The sequence below is a fragment of the Grus americana genome, chromosome 9, assembly GCF_028858705.1.
Source record: "Grus americana isolate bGruAme1 chromosome 9, bGruAme1.mat, whole genome shotgun sequence".
Taxonomy (NCBI): domain Eukaryota; kingdom Metazoa; phylum Chordata; class Aves; order Gruiformes; family Gruidae; genus Grus; species Grus americana.
The window spans coordinates 524,968-543,526 of record NC_072860.1 but is presented as its reverse complement, the minus strand read 5'-3'; the positions used below and the strand labels follow the sequence as shown (position 1 = coordinate 543,526).

Below are 18,559 nucleotides of genomic sequence, written 5' to 3'. Positions count from 1 at the left end.
TGCCTGGAAAGCCCAAGCAACCCGTGTCAACTCTCCCACTCCTCTAAAGCATCCCCCAAGTTTTAACTGCGCTAGAATAACCCCTTCCGCTCCTTTGGACCAAGTCAGAATCGTAATCTCTGGACCAGATGGTTACCCGTAAAAAACCCCCACTGCAAAACATTTCCATACATCTATGAAAGGAGAAAATATAATCACTTTATTTTCAGTATACAGACTAAATCCCACCATAAAATAAAGATAACGAGTGAGCACACATGAATAAAATACTCCGCACTTCCAAAAAGCCCACTTTGGCCACGTCTGCTGGATCCATCGTTTGCCACGTGGCGCTCGCAGCTCTCCAGCGGTGTTTCCAAAAGCGGCTGCAGTACTCCCAGGAGCAACGCTCCATCTACTACAATTCAACCAACGCTCTCAGTTTGAATATAAGTGCTACATTTTCCTGTATGCCTTGAAATACTAGTTAGGTACAACACTATTTCATCATCTCTGCTCCCAAACTACATCAGGTCCCCTTCCTACCCTTACGGTGAAGCAAGAAGAATTACTTCTACAGGGAGGTAACATCAGCAAGTTGCAGCAATAGAAATTCCTCAGAGGTGCAGAACGACGGCATACTGTGATCTGCAGCACGGACAGCAAGACATAAATACTGACGAGTTGAACACACATGCATGCAAACACACCTCCGTAAAGCTTTCTCCACGGTGCGACTCCTTCCTCGTCACACGCTTTTCACAGATAAAAAAAGCCCTTCTCAAATCTGAAGCTGCCAACAAAGTATGATTCTGTGTGCTATCAATGGGCACGTTATTGCTTGCAGTAAATTGGAGAAGATTTGGACCTACACAAGAGATTTGCTTTGCAAAGCACAGAGGTGGCCCCCCAAGCAGTTTTACAAAGTGATCGTTGCAGCTGGGATTTCCTGCACCCTCCACGCCAGCAGTTGGCTACAATACTCTGCAGTTTTAAACATGCGTCGTACCATCCTCTAGAAAACACGGTCGGTATCTTCTCTGACCCACATTTAAATACACAAGAGCAGTCAGCATAAAGAAACGTTACAGTTAATTTTACAAAATTCACCACGTGAAGTTTTTCACTTATTCACCTGAAGAACGGGTGACCTGGGCTGGAACGGCAAAGGCCAGCAGTGCCTAATCCTCCCGGCACCCAAATGTCAACAGAGGAGGAGCTGACATTCTGGCAGAGATATTTTACATGCCCAGCGGAGCGGACACATCCTCACTGGATTTCCAGGCTGCCAACGACTTACCTCGCCCACGGTGAACCTGCCCAAAGCGTGTAAGAATCCAGCCTTTACATCTTGCACCTCTCATTGAATGCAAAGTTTACAACTGAGTGTCTTTAAGGAGCAATAAAGCAGCTCTTGGGATTTCTTCCAAGCAAACACTGACTCAAAGGCTCAATACAAAGTCACAGTGTTACACGGGAACACCAGCCCACTCCAGACCCCAGCCAGCCACTGACAACAACTCCCTCGATCTTCTCCTGAAGTTACGTGCTGCACAATCACTTGCTTTGCTAACGCATCCCGACTAGAACCTTGTTTTATAGCCTCTCTCGCTAACTATACACTTCGAATCAGTTCTGACTGCAAACGCTGTCCTTAACTGAGGGAGTAACACAAAACTGATAGATTATTTCCTGTCTACCGGTGCTCCAGATGCAACGCTACCTAGAAAAACACACAACTAATTCTTCCAGCAAGCGGTCCAAACCAGCTCTGTTCTCAAACAGCAGATTGGCGAAGGCGGGCTGCAGATTGCAAAGTCTCCAAGCTCTCCATACCGTGAAGTGAGGTAGCAACAAGCAGCCCTTTGAAACAGCATTGTCTCCATATTTTTCCCTAGTATTAAATCCCTTTTCCACACAATTTAGTGAGTGAACTAGAGGCTTCTCTGGAGCAGTGGAAGAAGAAAAGGGATGGTAAATAAATAACGAATGATAAGAAGAACTAGGCCAATAGTTTTACAAAGTTTTCCTTTTTGGTACCAGCACTGAGCACTGCTCGTTTTCAGGTGGAGAGAAATACAAAACACTTCAGTCTCTCTGGGAGCTTAAAGTCCAAGTGACTTCTGCACAATCTGCTTGGCAATTTTGTTAAATTGTTCTCTGTCTTCCCGCCACATCTTGGAGGCGTCTACATTGGCTCCGCTTTCATCATTTGGCTCTGAAACGAGAGAGACTGAAAGATAGGTGGGCAGGCAGGCGATGGAGCAAGACCCCCTTGTTTTTTGAATGCTGCCTCCGCGCTGCCACTTCCCCATGGCTTTGGCACGCTTCCCCTGCCTGGAGCTACAGAAACACCGCTAAAGAAAATCCAGTGATTGGATTCCCAAACGGTTCTGATTTAACTGACCACAAGAGAATATCACAGCAAGGTCGAGATTAGGTAAGAAACAGGCAGCAGAGGAGCAAGACTTTCTTGTGCTTATGCTCTCAGCAGTTGAGCCCTGGCACGCGCGTGGAACAACGCAGTGCGACACCACCACTGCTGTCAAGGGTTTTTAGAACTGCATGCTGCTCCCTGCAAAATGTTTTTTCTGGTTCTGTGGCTTCGCAGACACAAAGCCTTCCCGACCAGGCTCTGTCATGCTTTGGGATGGCTTGTTCTATTAAAAACCAACAAAACAAACCCAAGAAAGCCCATAGAATGCTTTCATTTCTGCGACGTCTGTCATCCAAGGATTTCAGAGCAGTTTACAAAGTACACGGAGGCCCTGTGACTCCAACACTCCATTTTGTGCAGAGGTAAGCTGAGGCACAGGGTTTATCAGGCTCGTGGTCAGCATACAGAAGGGATTACATGAGTCACTAAGACAGACTGTACTCTACCCAACTGCCTTCACACACCAGTCCAAATTCACCCCCGGGCCAGCTGAGCCCATCTCAGGCTAACGTCTTTCTCAACACAATGCTGATGGCCTGCCCTTTAAAGCCAGTAGCGGGGACAGGAGATGTGCGGGTCCCCCAGTTTGGTGAGCTTGGGCTTACGCTACCAGCAGAGCTAGAGCCTGACAGATGCTGACAACTCACCTTTTAGACTAATTCCTTCAAAAGCCATGGGAAAACAGGATGCACAGGCAGAGAACAAGAGACCAGGTGACGCTTACGCTAACCAGTCTAGGGAAGGCTGCACCACACGCCAAGTTCTCGGAGGCCAGGGGCCGCCCAGCGACGTACCGTTCGTCTGCACAGCTTCCCAACAGTACGTTACTATTCTGAAGCTAAAATGGTTCCACATAAGAATCTGTCGCCTGCTCTTTGATCGACTTTGCTGCTCCTAAACCCTTTTATCATTCAAAACTGATTCTAAGGGACACAGCTCTGCCCTTTTCAGGCAGTTCAGTGGCTCTGCCCACCATGTGGAAAAGGGTCCATCTTTCAGGGAGCTGAACATGACAGAGCTGACCCACAGCCCTTGCTGGACTTTGGGAAAGCCATTTAAAAGACCGCACAACAAAAACAAGTTTTTCACCCAACCTCTCTTCTCAAGAAGGCTTCCTCTGAACCAGAGATGGCAGAATGGGCTACGTTCCCAGGCTGGCAAATAACAGAAACGGAGGGTGCTGGCCTGGGACTCTGAGTTTACCATACTGGTTAGAACTGGCTGGTCACCCTGCACCTGCTAAAGCAACACAGGCTGCAAGCAGCAGCTCCAAGAGCTGCACAGACATCACAGCAAACGCGAGGACGCAGTGCAGGTTTCGTGCAGGAGCAGGGAACCCGCTGAGCCGCAGGACCCACCTGACCATCACTATCTGCTTGGCTGCTGCTGACCTGGAAGGAAAGCAGTGCAGTCGCCCACTAAGCTGGAAACACCTTTTAATAACTCAGTCTTGTTTGGGGGTTTTTTTTCCCCCCTCAATTATTTTCAGAGAACTGGTTTATTAATAAATAAATATTAGGGCTTTAAGAACTCTGGTTGCTACCAAGAAGTTTTAAATATCCTTTGCTCAAATCAAACAGCATGAAGCAGCTCTAGCTAACTCAGCAACTGCTATGTGAGCTGCCACAGTCCTTACCTGCCAACATGCTAACGACCGACAAGAGGATCTTTTCCACGCTCTGCACGGGACTCCACCGCTCAGCGCTGCTCTCGTATCCCATGGGATCATCCCCAGGAGCATGAAGAATAGAGATGCAAACTCTCCCATCTGGGTAAACTGCACAAGAAGTACAGGGGAGTGATTGTTACTCAGTGGAAACACTCGGCCTCTCCAGTTCTTTAGCACAGATGAATGTTAAGACTTGGCCTTCATATGACTGACGCTAAACCCAGTTTTAATTTTTCTCTTCCAAAGGCAAGAGGGCACAAAATCTGAAAGAGAAAAATCTAGCAAAAGTTTCCTGTGAGTACGTCTAACAAATTTGGGTCACCCTTCCCAACAGAAACCTGCTGGGAGCACTTGTCTCCTTTAATAACCAGTGGCAGGCTCCATGGAAAAAATAAGAGATGCAACGTGGTGGAACAAGGCAAGTATTTATGCACAGACATAGCTCCAAGTAGGTGACTAGTCCTAATTAAATCGAAGGGTAACAGTCACACAGCACTGAACGCATGGTGGAGTCCTCCACTGGACCATGACCTTAAAAAGAATTCAGCAAGTTTGCTCCGCTGCAGCGAGGAGGGAAGAGTGCTATATGTTATAAACAATACACTTGATCTTATTTCAAACATTACTGAGGAACAATGGGAAGAGTTCACACTATGTTTTCTTTTTAACATTGCTTAAAGCTCAGCTGCATTAAAGAGCATGGAAAAAAGGTAACCTATCAATTAAGGATACGGATGTCTTCCCCTCCCACCTTCAGCGTAAGCAAAGCACCTGCAACAGTACAAGTCGTCCTTGCAGACACACGACTCCTCCTGATAATGAGGCAAAGAAAGGCTAAAGAGGCAACACAAAGAGAATGGAGTTCCAAACACTGCTTTAGCAACACAGCCTAATTCCGTGGCCTACCAAGGAACGACAACTTTAGCCCAGTATTTTCAGCGCTTCTATTCCTCGGGTGACCAAACCCGTGGCATTGCCAGGAAAACAAGACGAAACAAAAAGAGGGAACGACCGCTGGAAGCAGCTGCGCTCATTTCCAGTTCCTTCCGTTCACCCAGCTAACGTCTGCACAAGCCTGCAACACGTACGTGCTTTGGAAGACTTTTATTTACATCCTTCCTGCAGCCCCAGGCTGGGGACTGGAGCTGCTCTAGCCGTAGCTGGAAGAGATGGAAACAGCACGTGCTGAATCAGCACTTCTCTTGGCAAGTTAGGAACAGGCTGGCAGGAGATACTTCACCTGTAAGTTACTCTAATGTTTTTATGCGGTGCCTCATTCAAAACAGCTGGATCAGAGCGGCACAGTCAAGACACCGAAGGCTGATCCCAGGAAGACTTACGCATCACCCCACTTTGTCACTAAGCGCTAATGCAAGACTTGCCATTAATTGCTACTTTGAAGTGACCTTCACCAGAGCATCCATGAAGATCACTTTATTTTAGAAGATAGTTCGGTGGTGTCTCAATTCCCCCTGTACGTAACACAAACCGCAAAGATAAGGGAACACAGCAGACTTAAAACATTTTCCTCGCAATTCCTCACAGGTGGAGGAGTAAGCGCTTAAGGAATAGAAGCGGCGCAGCACGGCCACCCATTTCTACAGCCTTTCTGGGTGTAACCAGGCCATCACAATCCCACTGGGGAAGAAAGATTCAAGTGTCTACTTCAGGTGGGCTCAACCTCAGGTTAACATGCCCCAGAGTCACGGGACGTTAAAGAGTTGAGCTGACCAGCCAGTATGTTCCAGTTAACCCCACACAGGAAGCACCCACGTGCAGAGTCACTCTGTAACCCATGAGAGTTGGGCAGTTTGTGCTTCTCCGCATCCCCGTCCTCCTGGCTATGCTGCACCCAAAGCAGCTGCAAGCGTCGAACCTCAAGCCGAGGCCACGACTGGAGCTGCAGAGTATCACGTGAATGCAGATTTGCTCACAGACACCGGTCCTGCCAAGGAGTTTGGGCGAATTAGATGTGGCCACGCTGCTTCCAGGTGCAAACCGCTGCACTGCTGCAGACATCAGAGCTTCAGAGGTGATGCTACACTGCCTTGGGCACATCCGCACAGTTCTGCGCTGTGACATGAAGGTGTGTCCTCCACAGGAGGACAGAAAGATGTGGACTAAATGGGCAAGAATCTGCATCAGCGGTGATTAGACAAGGGAAGAACAGAAGAACTTCAAGAAATTGCAAAATTCCTTGGAATAGGATGAAATAAATGGATTCCCACTGAGACCGAGACTTGTGTTATGCAACTGCAGGAACGTCAGCTGGGAAGGAAACACTTTTTTTTGGGATGGCTTGTTCTATTAAAAAAGGAAACACGTTTTCCTTTTATCGCTCCCAAGGGGCAGAGACCCGATAGCCTAGAACACAGATCCAGCCCATCATATCTGGGTGATGATAAACAACCTTTACACAATCCACGTTGATTGCTAGATGTCATAAGCAACAGTTTTACAACAAATGCCAAGGCTGACTCTAGAAAGTAGCGTTCCAGGCTGCAAAAGGGGGCTTTAAGGTATTTACCTGTCCAAGGCTCAAACTTTTTACCTCTACTTGTTGTTACTTCAATTACTTCCACTGGAAAGTCTTAAGGTAATATCAGAATTGCAGAGGAAAGGTTCAAAGTCTTCACATTAAACACTTGCAAACGTGTCATCTGCTTGGACAGAGCACTCTGTATTTTACAGATCACATCAGAAACGTTACTAAACCTGTGACTTAATGGGGAAAAAGTCATGCTGCCAAATAAAGCTGCATCCAAACTTTGGTCAATATGAACAAATTTTCATTCGTTACAATAACTCCAAACTGATTAAATAAAAGCCAAAGAGCAAGACTGGAAAGAGTCTGTATTAATTCACTAGATCTCACATCATGTATAGAAGATTTCACTTTAGACTATACAATAGTTGCAAGTATTCCTGGAGTGATCTTAAAGTCAGTGAAATTGCTGGAATCTCTATCAGACTGTTTATGACCAAAAGGTTTATGAGAATTAACACGAAAAAGTGACCCTAAGACAGAGCAAAATTGTGGGACGGCTAAACACTCCTATGACACGCTCAAGGCTGGAAAGGGAGAGGATCGCCCTTGGTAAGGACACCAGCTCTCCTGCTGCAAAGGTTTGGTTTAAAGGCACACAAGCGACCCGCTCCCCCGTACGTCCTGCGGCATCGGACTCACTGTTCGGATGGAACATCTCGCACGTGAACCTCATCTTCGGAGGGCTTAACGGGTAGTCGAGTGGAAAGCTCAGAATAGCAGGGAAAACCCCATACTCGAAGCAGGTGTCTTCAGGACCCCTAGAAACAGATAAAAAGTGATTCACCAGAGCTTTAAATAGTTCTTTCACTCAAATTCTTGTCTAATGAGACATATGAAGTTTGGGTTACATCACCTTCTCCAGAAAACAAAGAGTTAACGCACTCTTACCCCACACCTTATAAACTTAAATCCAAACGTGGGGTTTGGGAGGGAAGGGGGAAATCAAAGCTTGCACACTAAATTACTAGGAAGGTCACAACACTACTTAATTAGCAGGGTGTGTCTGGATATAATTGGAGTATCTGGCTCCAAGGCATGTTCCAGGATTTGAGCGTCTGCACGTCAAGAGAAAGCAGGTGTGGGACTCCTCTGCCTTTGAAGATACTGTTATGCTGCACAAAACAGAGATGTCAAACGCTGTAGCTCAAAAATAATTTATAAAACCTATGGAGATTCAAACCGCCAGTATCGAGCATAACCACACAGAAACACTCATCGCTATCTCATGCAAAAAAACACAGCCATGTTTTGTAAAAATAAAAACCCAGCTTGGGGACAGTAATTGCTAGATGCAGTACGACAACGTTTCTTTGCAGACTTCAGGCATTTAGTTTGCGCTCCCTCAAGTGCACGCAGAAAACAAACGCGTTCATTGGGGTTCTTGCAGAAACATTTCCTTATTGTGTTCATCATCTAGTTCAAAGTGCAATCGAGTTGAGATACAAACACAAGTATTTTACCCTCCCTACATAAAACATTTTTGGGAGGTGAGCAAAAAAGTTTTGTAGATGTGATTCATTCAAACTTGCTGAACCATCTGGAAGTTATAACACGAACATCATCTCCCTTGATTGGAAAGATCACGAAACAAGCTTCATCACTGAAAATCTTAGCCAAGGAAACCTCATGTATTTAGTAAAAAACTCTTCCAACAAGGGTTATACTGTCTGGGAAATAAGGTTTAGGAATATATTCATGCCCCCGCCTCCCAATCCACATTTTCCATGCCAAAAAGAACATAAAAGTTCGAGGACTCCTAACAGTTAAGACTGCAAACCTACGGAAAAAGGAAATTGAGATCAGCAAAACCTAACGCCCTAAGAGGCTCACTCTCTTAAACTGTGGGATTCGAAAGACTTGGCTGGTAGATAAACACAAGAACTACGTGACTTAAACCTGAATATTGACACTGGCAGGTAAGATTAGTGAAATGCTTCAATGTACTGCAAGAATGAAAGCTAAACCACTTTGTTCCCTTTCTGGCCTTTTCCCTAAATTTAGTCGGGATCCAATTCACATCTGAGAGTAAGCTGAATGCATTTTTTCATGAACATTTTAATTCCAGCTGCATTTTAAAGGCTTATTGTTGAACTTCTAAGAGTACGTACATACACGCATTGAAAAGCTGGTGGGTGTCTTATGTTCTGTTTTGAGAGCAAACACACAGCCTCAAGGGCTCTTCTGTCAAATACGTTAACCCAAAACGCTCAGTTTTAGGCCCCGTATTATGGGAGCAAAATGCTTTTGTTTTTAGCCATTCATCGCCGCCAGGATCAACTTCAAAGAAATTATTAAAGTTAATCCAAGACAGCATTTGCAACTATGAAACACTCAGGAGGCCACAACATTGAAACTCGACAGCAGCGCTTTCAGTTCAAAAACCTGCTCCATCCAAGACTCTTCACGGCTTTCGACGCAGGCAGCCTCTGCATCTTTTTCCATGCAGGATGGTACTCAACAGACGTCCCTAAAGCATTTTAGAACAGACATCGCTTCTCCTCCAGCCATTATATGGCATTAAATGACTTGCAAGACATCCAGACTGCTTCACTGTGTGAGAGACGTTACGAACGACTCGGTTGACATAAGACATGGCGTGAAAATAAGAAACTCTGAACTGCTCGAGCTGGCTGTTCCTTAGGCAAGGGGAAGAAAAGGATGGCAGGTATCTGCCAAAACAGGAGGGAAAAGCGCATTGATGAGGACGATTAATTCTATAATCATAGCTTCACCTAAGTTTGTAAATGGCTTCTTAGTTGTAAAAAGATGCTGGAAAAAGACCAAAACCCACAGTCATTGGATGCCGAAAAGGGGAATTCCACGCTAAACAAAAGTCATAAGCCTCATTATAGATCTAATTACCTTTCTAGGCAGGCTTTTGATAAGTTGACTTCAATTTACACTGTTTAGTTTTCAAGCAATCTTTAGGCAAATAAAAGTTCTTAACAAATACGTGGGTTTGTGTCTTTTCGGGATAAACTTTAATAGCAACACACGCTCGTATATGCCAATCAGAGGGCAAAACCTGAAATGTTAAATTCACGACCTTGCACAACACAATGCTCTGTGGGACCTCACGCAGGCTGAGGAATTGAGCGGCATTGGGGTAAACTCTCTTGACACGCTGGGGCTATTTATTATCACGAATAAGTCACTCTGTTGCACAGATCTGGCTTTCAGAAATACTCTGATTCAGCTTCTGTTTGGGATCTTATCCAAAGGGTGCGTTTTATGCCAGGCTCCAAACCTCCACGGTTCAGAAAGATCATCACATTGTATTTTCGGTTCTGGATCTACGACGCTCACTTTGGGAGCATGAGAACTGTTCTACCATTCAGACACATCAACACAGCCTTAACATTTATATGTTTAACATTTATCCAGCACTGCTGCTGCAGGCAACACCACCAGAAATACAAATTATTATTACCATTATTTTAAAGGGCATTATTTTATCCTGGAGCCAAGCTCTTACATCAATCTGTGTAACATTACCCAGCCCACCTCTGAATTGATAAATGGGTGATGTCTTTTCTCTCTTAGGCCTCTTTTTTTTATTATTTATTTGCCATTACATGTGCTCTAGCTTTATGTAAATTGGGTGAAGGAAAAAAAAAAAAAAGGATTCTGTTCTCTTCATTATTGCGCTACTTACTTACCTTTTGCACTTCATCTGCCTAAAAATTTGAAGCCAACTTTACTTTAATTTCCTCATCTGCACTTCTTTCATTCCCAGAATCTCACACAGCACATGTGAGATTACAAAACATTCGAGAAGATTATCACAGACAAATATAAACAAGTCATTTAGCTTGCTTTCCAAATGTACGCAAACACTTCTACTAATAGAGTTTTGTAAAGAGACGAAAGTAACCAAACATGTTTAGGGTAAACATGTTTCTATTGTACCACAGCTTCAGAATTTAGCAGATCTTAAAATATAATTTTATTATGACACACACAATACAGAAACCAAAATGAAAGCACCTCCGCCTCTCATTTTGCGCTGACAAAGACCTGAAGCTCAACACTCAGCACTTTTAAAGGGCTTTCAAGTCTGCAAGCAGCTCCTCTGTTCTTTAAGAACATGTTATGGGAAACATCAGAAAAAGTATTTTCTAGGTAATGAATCAAATCCAAAAGTACTTCTGTGTGTGCCCCATGAAAGCTTTACTCAACTGCACAATCTCTGCTATGAGAAAGTACTGACAAGCAGGAATTTCCTTCCATATTCCAAGAACTGCATTAAATCCTCTGGGATTTCTACCCTCCAAGCAACACACACCTGTCCGACCTGAAATTGGGTGTGTGTTCCAGAGGAGCGATAACTATCCCCCTTGCAGAAAGAGAAAGCGTAAGACACTGCAGCCAAAATCTTTCGTGTCAGGCAACAAATTACCCCAGCGTTTATTTTCAGGGGACCGAGCTACCAGGAAGTACAACCTGTTCATCACAGGCTAAATTGCTGCACATAAGAGGAGGCATTTGCCAACTCTTCCCATCAATCAGCAAACAAGCAGTGGTAATCCCAGCCTCCATTTACCAGGGCTTAAAATAACTCGGAGGCTCGCGCTTGCCATAAAGCAGGATCACCCACGCAGCCAGCTTGTGCGGAATAGGTGATATGCTACAGCTCGGGAGGCTTTTGGATTGGTTGCGTGCCTGGTCCCGAGAGACAGAAATCTTGTTTTTCATCCCTAGACAACACACTCCGAGCAAACCGAGCTAGGAAAATTCTGCCACCTACGCTAGCTGAGAATCTCGTAAGTCAGCACCGGTGGTTGCAGTGAAAACCGGCCGAGGGCACAGCAGGCACGCTGCGAGCAGGGCCGCTGCCTGCTGCCCCGGGGGTCCTCCAACCAACCCTCGCTAAAGGAACCTCGAAATACAGACCCTGGATCTACCCTAAGAACAGACCTTCGGCTTCAAGGCAGACTCAGCAGTTTGGAGCTTCTTCATCTTTTAATTCCGTAGCATTTGCGTGAATTGTCAGACCTGGGTGACAAAGGTCTCTTTTCCTCTCCCCTACTGTTTTAGAACTTTGTTTTCTAAAAATGACCAGTTATTCCACATACTCAAAGTTCCCAAAGAAGGGTACAGCATGAGTAAGAGAGTACAAACAAGAGAGAAGACAACTTGTAAGACATTTGGCAAGAAGATTTTGTCTTTTCATGGCAAGTTTTGCTACAAACGACTGTGCCCAGCAGTTTGGGAGTAGAAGGGGGAGGACACAGCTTTGTAAAGTCTTTGTCACCCCCCAAAACACAACAGGCAGCAATTGGAGCTATTCACCAACAGGAGACCTTTCTACACGGAATCACCACACCCAACGTCTTTACAACACCAGCCGATTCACAAAGTGTAAAGAATTTCAAAAGAATTTTTTTTGTTTTTTAAATTTGAATACTTTCTCAGACCAATCCCCTTCCATTTTTCTAGAAAAAATTCAAATAGTAAGTCAACTCATTTTAGGGATTGATTTTCTGTCCCCTCACTGATAATCCATGTATTTTGCTCCACTTAAAACATGAGAAAAACCTGTCCTGTATTTGCAGTTGAGCAATGTTCCCAACAGGTTTGCGTGACCTACAAGCAATCCATTGTTTCCTACAGTGTTTGTATATCCAACGTACACCCGAGGGAGTCCAAACAAGCATTCCTGTCAAATTCACAAGTTACTTATGCTGAACGTTGCTTATTATAATGATACCTGTATAACAAATGATTGCTTAAGTCCCAATGCCGCCTCTGTCACACTGTTTAAATTCCAAATATAATTCCCTGTTTGGGTCAGAAAAGAAGTTCCCAGCCAAAGGTAGGCCAAGGTCGATGTTATACAGAACTATTTTTTTTTTACACTCTTGTTCTCCTAGAAGCTAATGATAATATGCAAGTGCTGATTTCAGATACAAAACAGTATGAACTCACATAATCAGAGCTTCCCATTCAAAGAAGTTCTCTTCATTCATGGGACCTGGTAAGAAAAAACAAAACAAGGCTTAGCGCTCCCTGAATGCAAGGCTACAACTTCACAGTGCACAAACCCTGCTCAGCTCCTCACCTGCTACTATTCCCTCCGGTGGGTTCAGGGTCAGCTCTGTAAAAAGAAAAACACAAGGAAATGTTAACATGACCTGCAAGCCTGAGCATTTCAGCTAGCGTTTGGGTGGCCATGGCTTTATACAGAGACCCCACCAGCAAACACCCTTGAAGAAAAGCTTGAGGACACCGTGGGAGGAATCTTCCGACCACGCTTTACACAGCAAAACTCCACAGCCAGACGGCCCAGTGGCTCACTGCTGATAGTTTAACTTCTTCATGCAGGATGGTCTTCTAGACAAAATTATTCGGTGTTTTTTGGTTTCTCAGGCTCCCAATACTAGTCTTTCCAGGGACAATGATTTAAAAGTGAGAAGGAAGAAAAAAACCTCTTTCCACAAAGCACGGGCAACACTGTTCCCTTGGAGCACTGTGGTATCTGCAGGGACAAACTCAAGAGAAAACAGGTTGTATTCCCGTAAACTCTCTGCACCAATTCAGACTCGACAGCATACAAACCCCAAAATGACATGAAAAAGGTGGAGAAGCAGAGGCAAGCGAGATTTGACGAGCGGCTCTGTTCCTGGAATTCACTCTGACTCCCCCCGCGCGGCCTGGAAAACGTGAGTAAAACAAAAGCAGCAGCGATAAAGCAGCCCTGGCCGCACACGGCAAGTTTGGATCCACCAACCCTCGCTTTCTGTAGGAAATCGGTACAGTTCCCAATTCATACAATAACCATCAGCATCAGTACCTCATTTCAAGCCCAGCACCCTGTGTGCTGATAAAATAATAACCAGTTTTTTCTACTATCTGGTGCAATGACCATCAACTTCCAGTTTCTGAAGTCCTGCAGTCCCTGGGGGCTGAACACCAGGCCCATGGCTCCGAGCGAGACGCGAGGCAGCCGGCAGGACCGGTGGCAGGAGGCGACACTCCGAGGGCGTCGAACTGGAGGAGGTGACGGTAATTAGGCCAACTTAAGTAAGGGCTGGGAGCTGCTTATCTAGAACAGTGTTTCCTAACCGACGGCCTGTGGACTACTAGTGGCCCGTAACACACAAAATGCAGCCACAGGAAACGCCACGCGCGTTCCCATGCATGGAAACAAGCACGAACGCGGACCCGGGGAAGCTCTGAAGTCACAAACCAATAAATGAGACGCTTGACCTAAATTCTGTTAAGCTACACCTGAAAATTGTGGGTAGCGCTGCACAAAACAGCACACAGATTTTTGTCTTAAAACAGCTAAGTTACTGTTGGATTCAAAAACGTGCTGAGATAATGCCAACAGGAGAGCGAGCAAAACTCTTCGGTTCACTCAGATCACCATTAAGTTCGGCACAGACCTCTCCGATTGAAGTTCAAAAGCACAGCAGCAGATTGAAACTCAGCGTTACGGTTTCCCACGACATCCTGACTTTAAGGAGCAGGTTTTTCCAGCTTGATAGCGGGTCTCTAACAGCTTTGCTTGTTGATGCTTTTAGACAGAAAGAGGGAGATGTCAAACCCAGGAGCTCCTGGAATCATTTTGCTCCATCTTGTGGCTCTCTAAGAAGAAAAACTCTCTGATATTTCCCACGATTTCCCTTGAAAACCCCGGCAGCCCTCGCGACTGCCCGCAGGCAGCATCTGCGCGTCCCCTGCAGCAGGCAGCCGTGCGGAGGTGTGCCGTGCAGCTCTCCATCCCCAAGGAAAACCGGGGCAGCGGGAAGCAAGATCCAAACCCTGCTGAGCAAAGGGTCTTTACGAGGCTGGAGGCTCAATTCTCCACTTCGCTTTGCTCAGCTCTCCCCTCAGACACAGGCAAAAGAGGTTTCTATCCTTAAGGATCAGACAAAGCGGTACCTGGGCAGTGCAGGGGCACACGATTTTGAGTGGCTGCTACCATCCCTGGTCATTGAGGAAGGAAAACCCCCTTTTCCATGTGGATGGACACATCCTACCCCATGATTCGTCTAGAGCCATTCAGAGGGGAATCAGGAGCCCAGCTTTCAGGAGCTACACAGCATGAATTTCGGTAGCTGACACAGCATCAGCTGCTTCAGTCTCACCAAAGCCTCCAAAACAGGGTCACTTTAATGGAATGTCAGGGGGGATTTTTTGCAATTATTTTTAAGTGAGCAGCAAAAAGCACATGATCAGAGCATTTGTTTTAACGCTGCAGAACGACTTTGACAAGTCAGGTAAGCCAAACAGCCTCCTATCCCACTCTCCTCTGCGGCTGTCCTCCCGAGCAAGTTACGTGGCACAACGGGAGCACGCCGCAGATGAAAACACCCTCCCTCCGCTCTCTGCGGCACCTAGCCTGGGGGTAACATCTGCCTAGCCTGAGTTTGGCCTCCCGGCCTGCAAAACCTCTGCACGCATGGTGTAAAGCTTTCCCAAGGAAAGCTCTCCCCCTCTGCAAGTGCCACGCCACGCTGTCCTCTCGCCTGCCCGCCCACGACCGCAGCGTGCCAGCGCACACCCGCATCCCGGCCATCATCACCCGACGGGCCATTTCTGTTCCTGCACGAGCTATTTCCCAGCGACAGGAAGGAGCCGAGCCCTCTGCCCGTGCTGAGCACGGACAGCGTCCAACACCAGGCATTGACGGAGGAAACGCAGATCCTGAAGCTGCACCAGCTACTTGAGAGAGGCAGCTTGCACAAACTGAGAGCCACCTCCCTCGATCCCCTTTCTCCAAGGGGTGAGATCAGCAGAAAGACTTTGCAGGAGCCCTTGATGCAGCAGCTCCTTGGCCATGGCTGACAGGCAACCGTGGGTCCAGGAAAAAACCTCCGAGGAGCAGAACCTCACGATCCATGGGACAACCGAGGTGGGAGTGGAGCTGTGAGACCCAGAGACACACGAGTGGCAACGTCCTATTAAGGGATTCCGAGAGGTGGAAGGACAAGCAGTCAACGTGGAAACAAAGAGAAAACGTAAAGCCAGAAAAGGAATCAGTTTTGAAAGAGGTAAAGGGGAAGGCCAAGGAAAGTCTCTGCGGAAAACAAAGGAGCAGCACAGTCACGAGAATAAATACGAGAGAACAAAAAGTCATCACACTCCAAACATGCAAACAAAGATCTAAATGAGGACCAAAAAAAAAAAAAAAAAAAATCTATCTCACTTGGCTGCCCACAGCCACCTTCCCTTCCTTCTCCACAAGGAAGGGAAAACACCGCAATTTCACAGCCTCTCCCCAAATCAAATAATGTATTTGGGCTCCAACGGGTAGAAACTCTTCACAACATCAAGCGTTTTTCACATAAGGTAACAATAAACCTTTATTTAAAGATTTAAACACACACATGCACAGAGAAAATCAAAGACAAAGCTAAAAAAAAAAAAAAGCAAGTAAGGAAAGAATTAGAAATCTGGTAAACAAAATACAGCCACCAGCAAGGCACTGCCTGCCAAACATCTCTGTCACCACTAGAAGTAACTAAAGGGAAGAGACAGAGAAGAAGAAAGAGGAAAATTAAAGGAGAAAAAAAAAATGCATGCACAAATATATACAAGATTTCATCCACAGTGGGCAGCCAGGAGCAAGGGGACATTTAAAGTCGTCACCCAGGACCACACAGTGGGAACACCCAACATCAGGAGGGAGCTGAAAGGTCACAGAAAGCTGAACCTCAGACTACAGCCCTGCCCCCAGACAGGACTTTCCCTTGTTCTGCAAACAGAGGCAGCAGAACGACCTACGACTAGGAACTATTTTTATTTTTCAAAATAACTTTTGCTGAAGATTTCTCCAGGGCAAAACAGCTTCTGAAGAGCTACAACTAACTGCCCAGTCTTTTGTGAAACACTAGGGAGGGGTTATAATTCAGGCTTTTGTAGCAAAGTTCGATGAGCGCACCCACTACGGGAAAGTAACGACCCTGGAAATGCACGTACAGCACAGGTAACCCACAGAAACCAAGAAGTCTGGCTTACTCTATGGCTGTAACTCAGGTTTCCAGAAGTAAAAGCTTTGTACACTTAGTCATCGTAGATTACATTCATTTTTTACGACACTGTGTTTTATTAGAGCCGGGAAAGTATTTGTAAAGGATGATCACAAACAAGATGTTATCTCAGTTTACAGTGTCATCCTGAGAAGCTACGTTGAGAAGATTCACATAATGCCTGCCCGTAGCACTAACTCAAATTCTTTTTGATGCCATTTAATATCACTTTTTCCTACAGAAAAAAGACATTCTAGTAAGATCTCAGGGCTTCTCAACAGCAAAGGATCAAAAACGCTTTTTGGGACTAAGGGGATTTATGTAAGAGAACAGATAAAAGCAGAGTCAAGTCCTTTTGCATCTCCTTTTCAGGTCAGTGCTTCTGGATTACAATAGAAAACCAGAGGTTTCCAGGCCACGCTGTCCGCACAGGCTTTACCCGCACTACGGCACCGGCAGGGCTTGCTCCCCACCTCGAGCGGCTACTGCGGCAGCCCGAGGGGTCCTGGGCCAGCCCCGGCCCTCACAAACACCTGCGGGACGGTTCCGCCGAGCCCCGTGCTCTGCAGAGCGGCCCAAGAACAAACGCGGTGTTGGCAGGAAACGTGCGCCTGTAAATACTCTATTTTATACAGGCCGGACTCTTCCACTAAATGATGGTGAAGAGAGAAACATCTTCTCATCCCCGGACAACCTCGGGAGCTCTGTCAGTGACCGTCACTTACAGCCTAACACCATCCTTCACTTACCAAACACTCCTTTTTTTTCCCCACTGTACTTCCTCGCCTTAAATAAAGGCCATAACATCAGACGCCAAAAGCACGTAGGTAAACAAAACAAAACAAGTATTTCTTGCCGGAACAGCGGATCTCTCACCTCGGGAGAGACGGGATGTCCCAGAGGGACGCAGGCGGCGGCGGCAGGTCCCCGCTCCCCCGGGGAAGATCACGGCTCCACACCCCCGGCAAGTCACATCTCACGGAGATTTTTAAACAACAAACAAGTCTGGGCCGCCGATCAGTAAATTCCAGTTTAAATGCAGTTACTAACCGCCATGCGTCCGTTAAGGCCTCGACAAAGGTATCTAACTATCTTTCAGGTAACAGAGGCGGCTGCGGTTTGGTTCACCTGGAATATTTAACCGGGGAAAAAAAAAAAAAAAAAAGCGAAGAAGAACGGACCGCTTGCCCAGGATTCCCAGAGCTCCCCCCGTGTCACGGAACCCCAGACGTGCCAACCGCGGACAAAGCGGTGTTCCAGCCGACCCAGCGGCGGCCGGTGCGCGGGGTGGTTGCCCTGCAGCACCGGGGAAGGGAGAAGGACGTGGGGGAGGGAAACGGTGCCACGCGTGACTCCCTCCTCCACAGAGCCCGGGCCCCCTAACCCCCGCCCCGGCTGTCCCGGGGAAGGCAGGGAGCGGCTCTGCAGGCCGGGCGGAGGGCAGCAGCCGGCGGGGGCTAGCAATCCGTGGCCGGCGGGGCCGAGGGAAGTGCCCCGGGCACCGGGTGGCGTGAGGCCCGCGGCCTGGCCTGGCCTGCCCCGCCGCCGTCACCGCCCCTTCCCGGCCCGCGGCCTCCCCGGGCTGTAAGGAAGGATCCCGTCAGGAGGGACAACGCGGGGTAAGGACCAAGGAGCGCCCGCCCCCGCCGCCCCCCCCCCCCCCCCCCGACTCACGCTTGTACTCGGCCATCAGCCGCTTCAGCGCCGTCCCCGCCATGGCGCGGCCCCGCCGCTGCTTCCGGGCGGGCGGCTAGAGAGGACGGCTTGGAGAGGACAGCGGTCTGCCGCTCCTCCTCTATGGTACGCGCCCAGGCCTCCCAGCGCCGCGCATGCGCAGAGCGGCACCTGCCCTGCGCAGCGCCGAGCACCCCCGGGCAGGGGGGAAAAAAAAAAAAACCTTAATTAGCGCGGCAATAATTAGGGCGGCGGCCTCGTTAGCGCTGCGCTGG

At 47.2% G+C, this 18,559-nt stretch overlaps 1 protein-coding gene across 3 annotated transcripts; it reads right to left on the bottom strand.

Moving 5' to 3' along the window:
- Positions 1-176: 176 nt before the first annotated feature.
- UBE2G2 (ubiquitin conjugating enzyme E2 G2) lies at positions 177-18,436 on the bottom strand. Of its 3 annotated transcripts, XM_054834880.1 has the most exons (7): positions 18,285-18,367; positions 17,487-17,738; positions 12,695-12,730; positions 12,562-12,607; positions 7,273-7,391; positions 4,053-4,193; positions 177-2,212 (listed from the first exon to the last, which is right to left on the bottom strand). In XM_054834880.1, exons 4-7 carry the CDS (start codon positions 12,600-12,602, stop codon positions 2,085-2,087), a joined length of 429 nt encoding a protein of 142 aa, XP_054690855.1. In that variant the 5' UTR covers positions 12,603-12,607; positions 12,695-12,730; positions 17,487-17,738; positions 18,285-18,367; the 3' UTR covers positions 177-2,084. The 3 variants fall into 3 exon arrangements, with proteins under 3 accessions (XP_054690855.1, XP_054690853.1, XP_054690854.1); XM_054834878.1 differs by lacking the exon at positions 17,487-17,738 and having other exon boundaries at positions 18,285-18,436; XM_054834879.1 differs by lacking the exon at positions 17,487-17,738 and having other exon boundaries at positions 177-2,197; positions 18,285-18,431.
- Between the last annotated feature and the right edge of the window lie 123 nt (positions 18,437-18,559).

Bases quoted from the DNA above. Each gene is read 5' to 3' on its own strand.
- UBE2G2 (XM_054834878.1), bottom strand. From the start codon at position 18,327: ATGGCGGGGACGGCGCTGAAGCGGCTGATGGCCGAGTACAAGC. The intron at 12,731-18,284 runs GTGAGTCGGGGG...TTCTTTTTACAG, and splicing joins GCTGATGGCCGAGTACAAGC to AGCTGACCCTGAACCCACCG. The intron at 7,392-12,561 runs GTGAGTTCATAC...ATCTGTTTCTAG, and splicing joins GAATGGGAAGCTCTGATTAT to GGGTCCTGAAGACACCTGCT.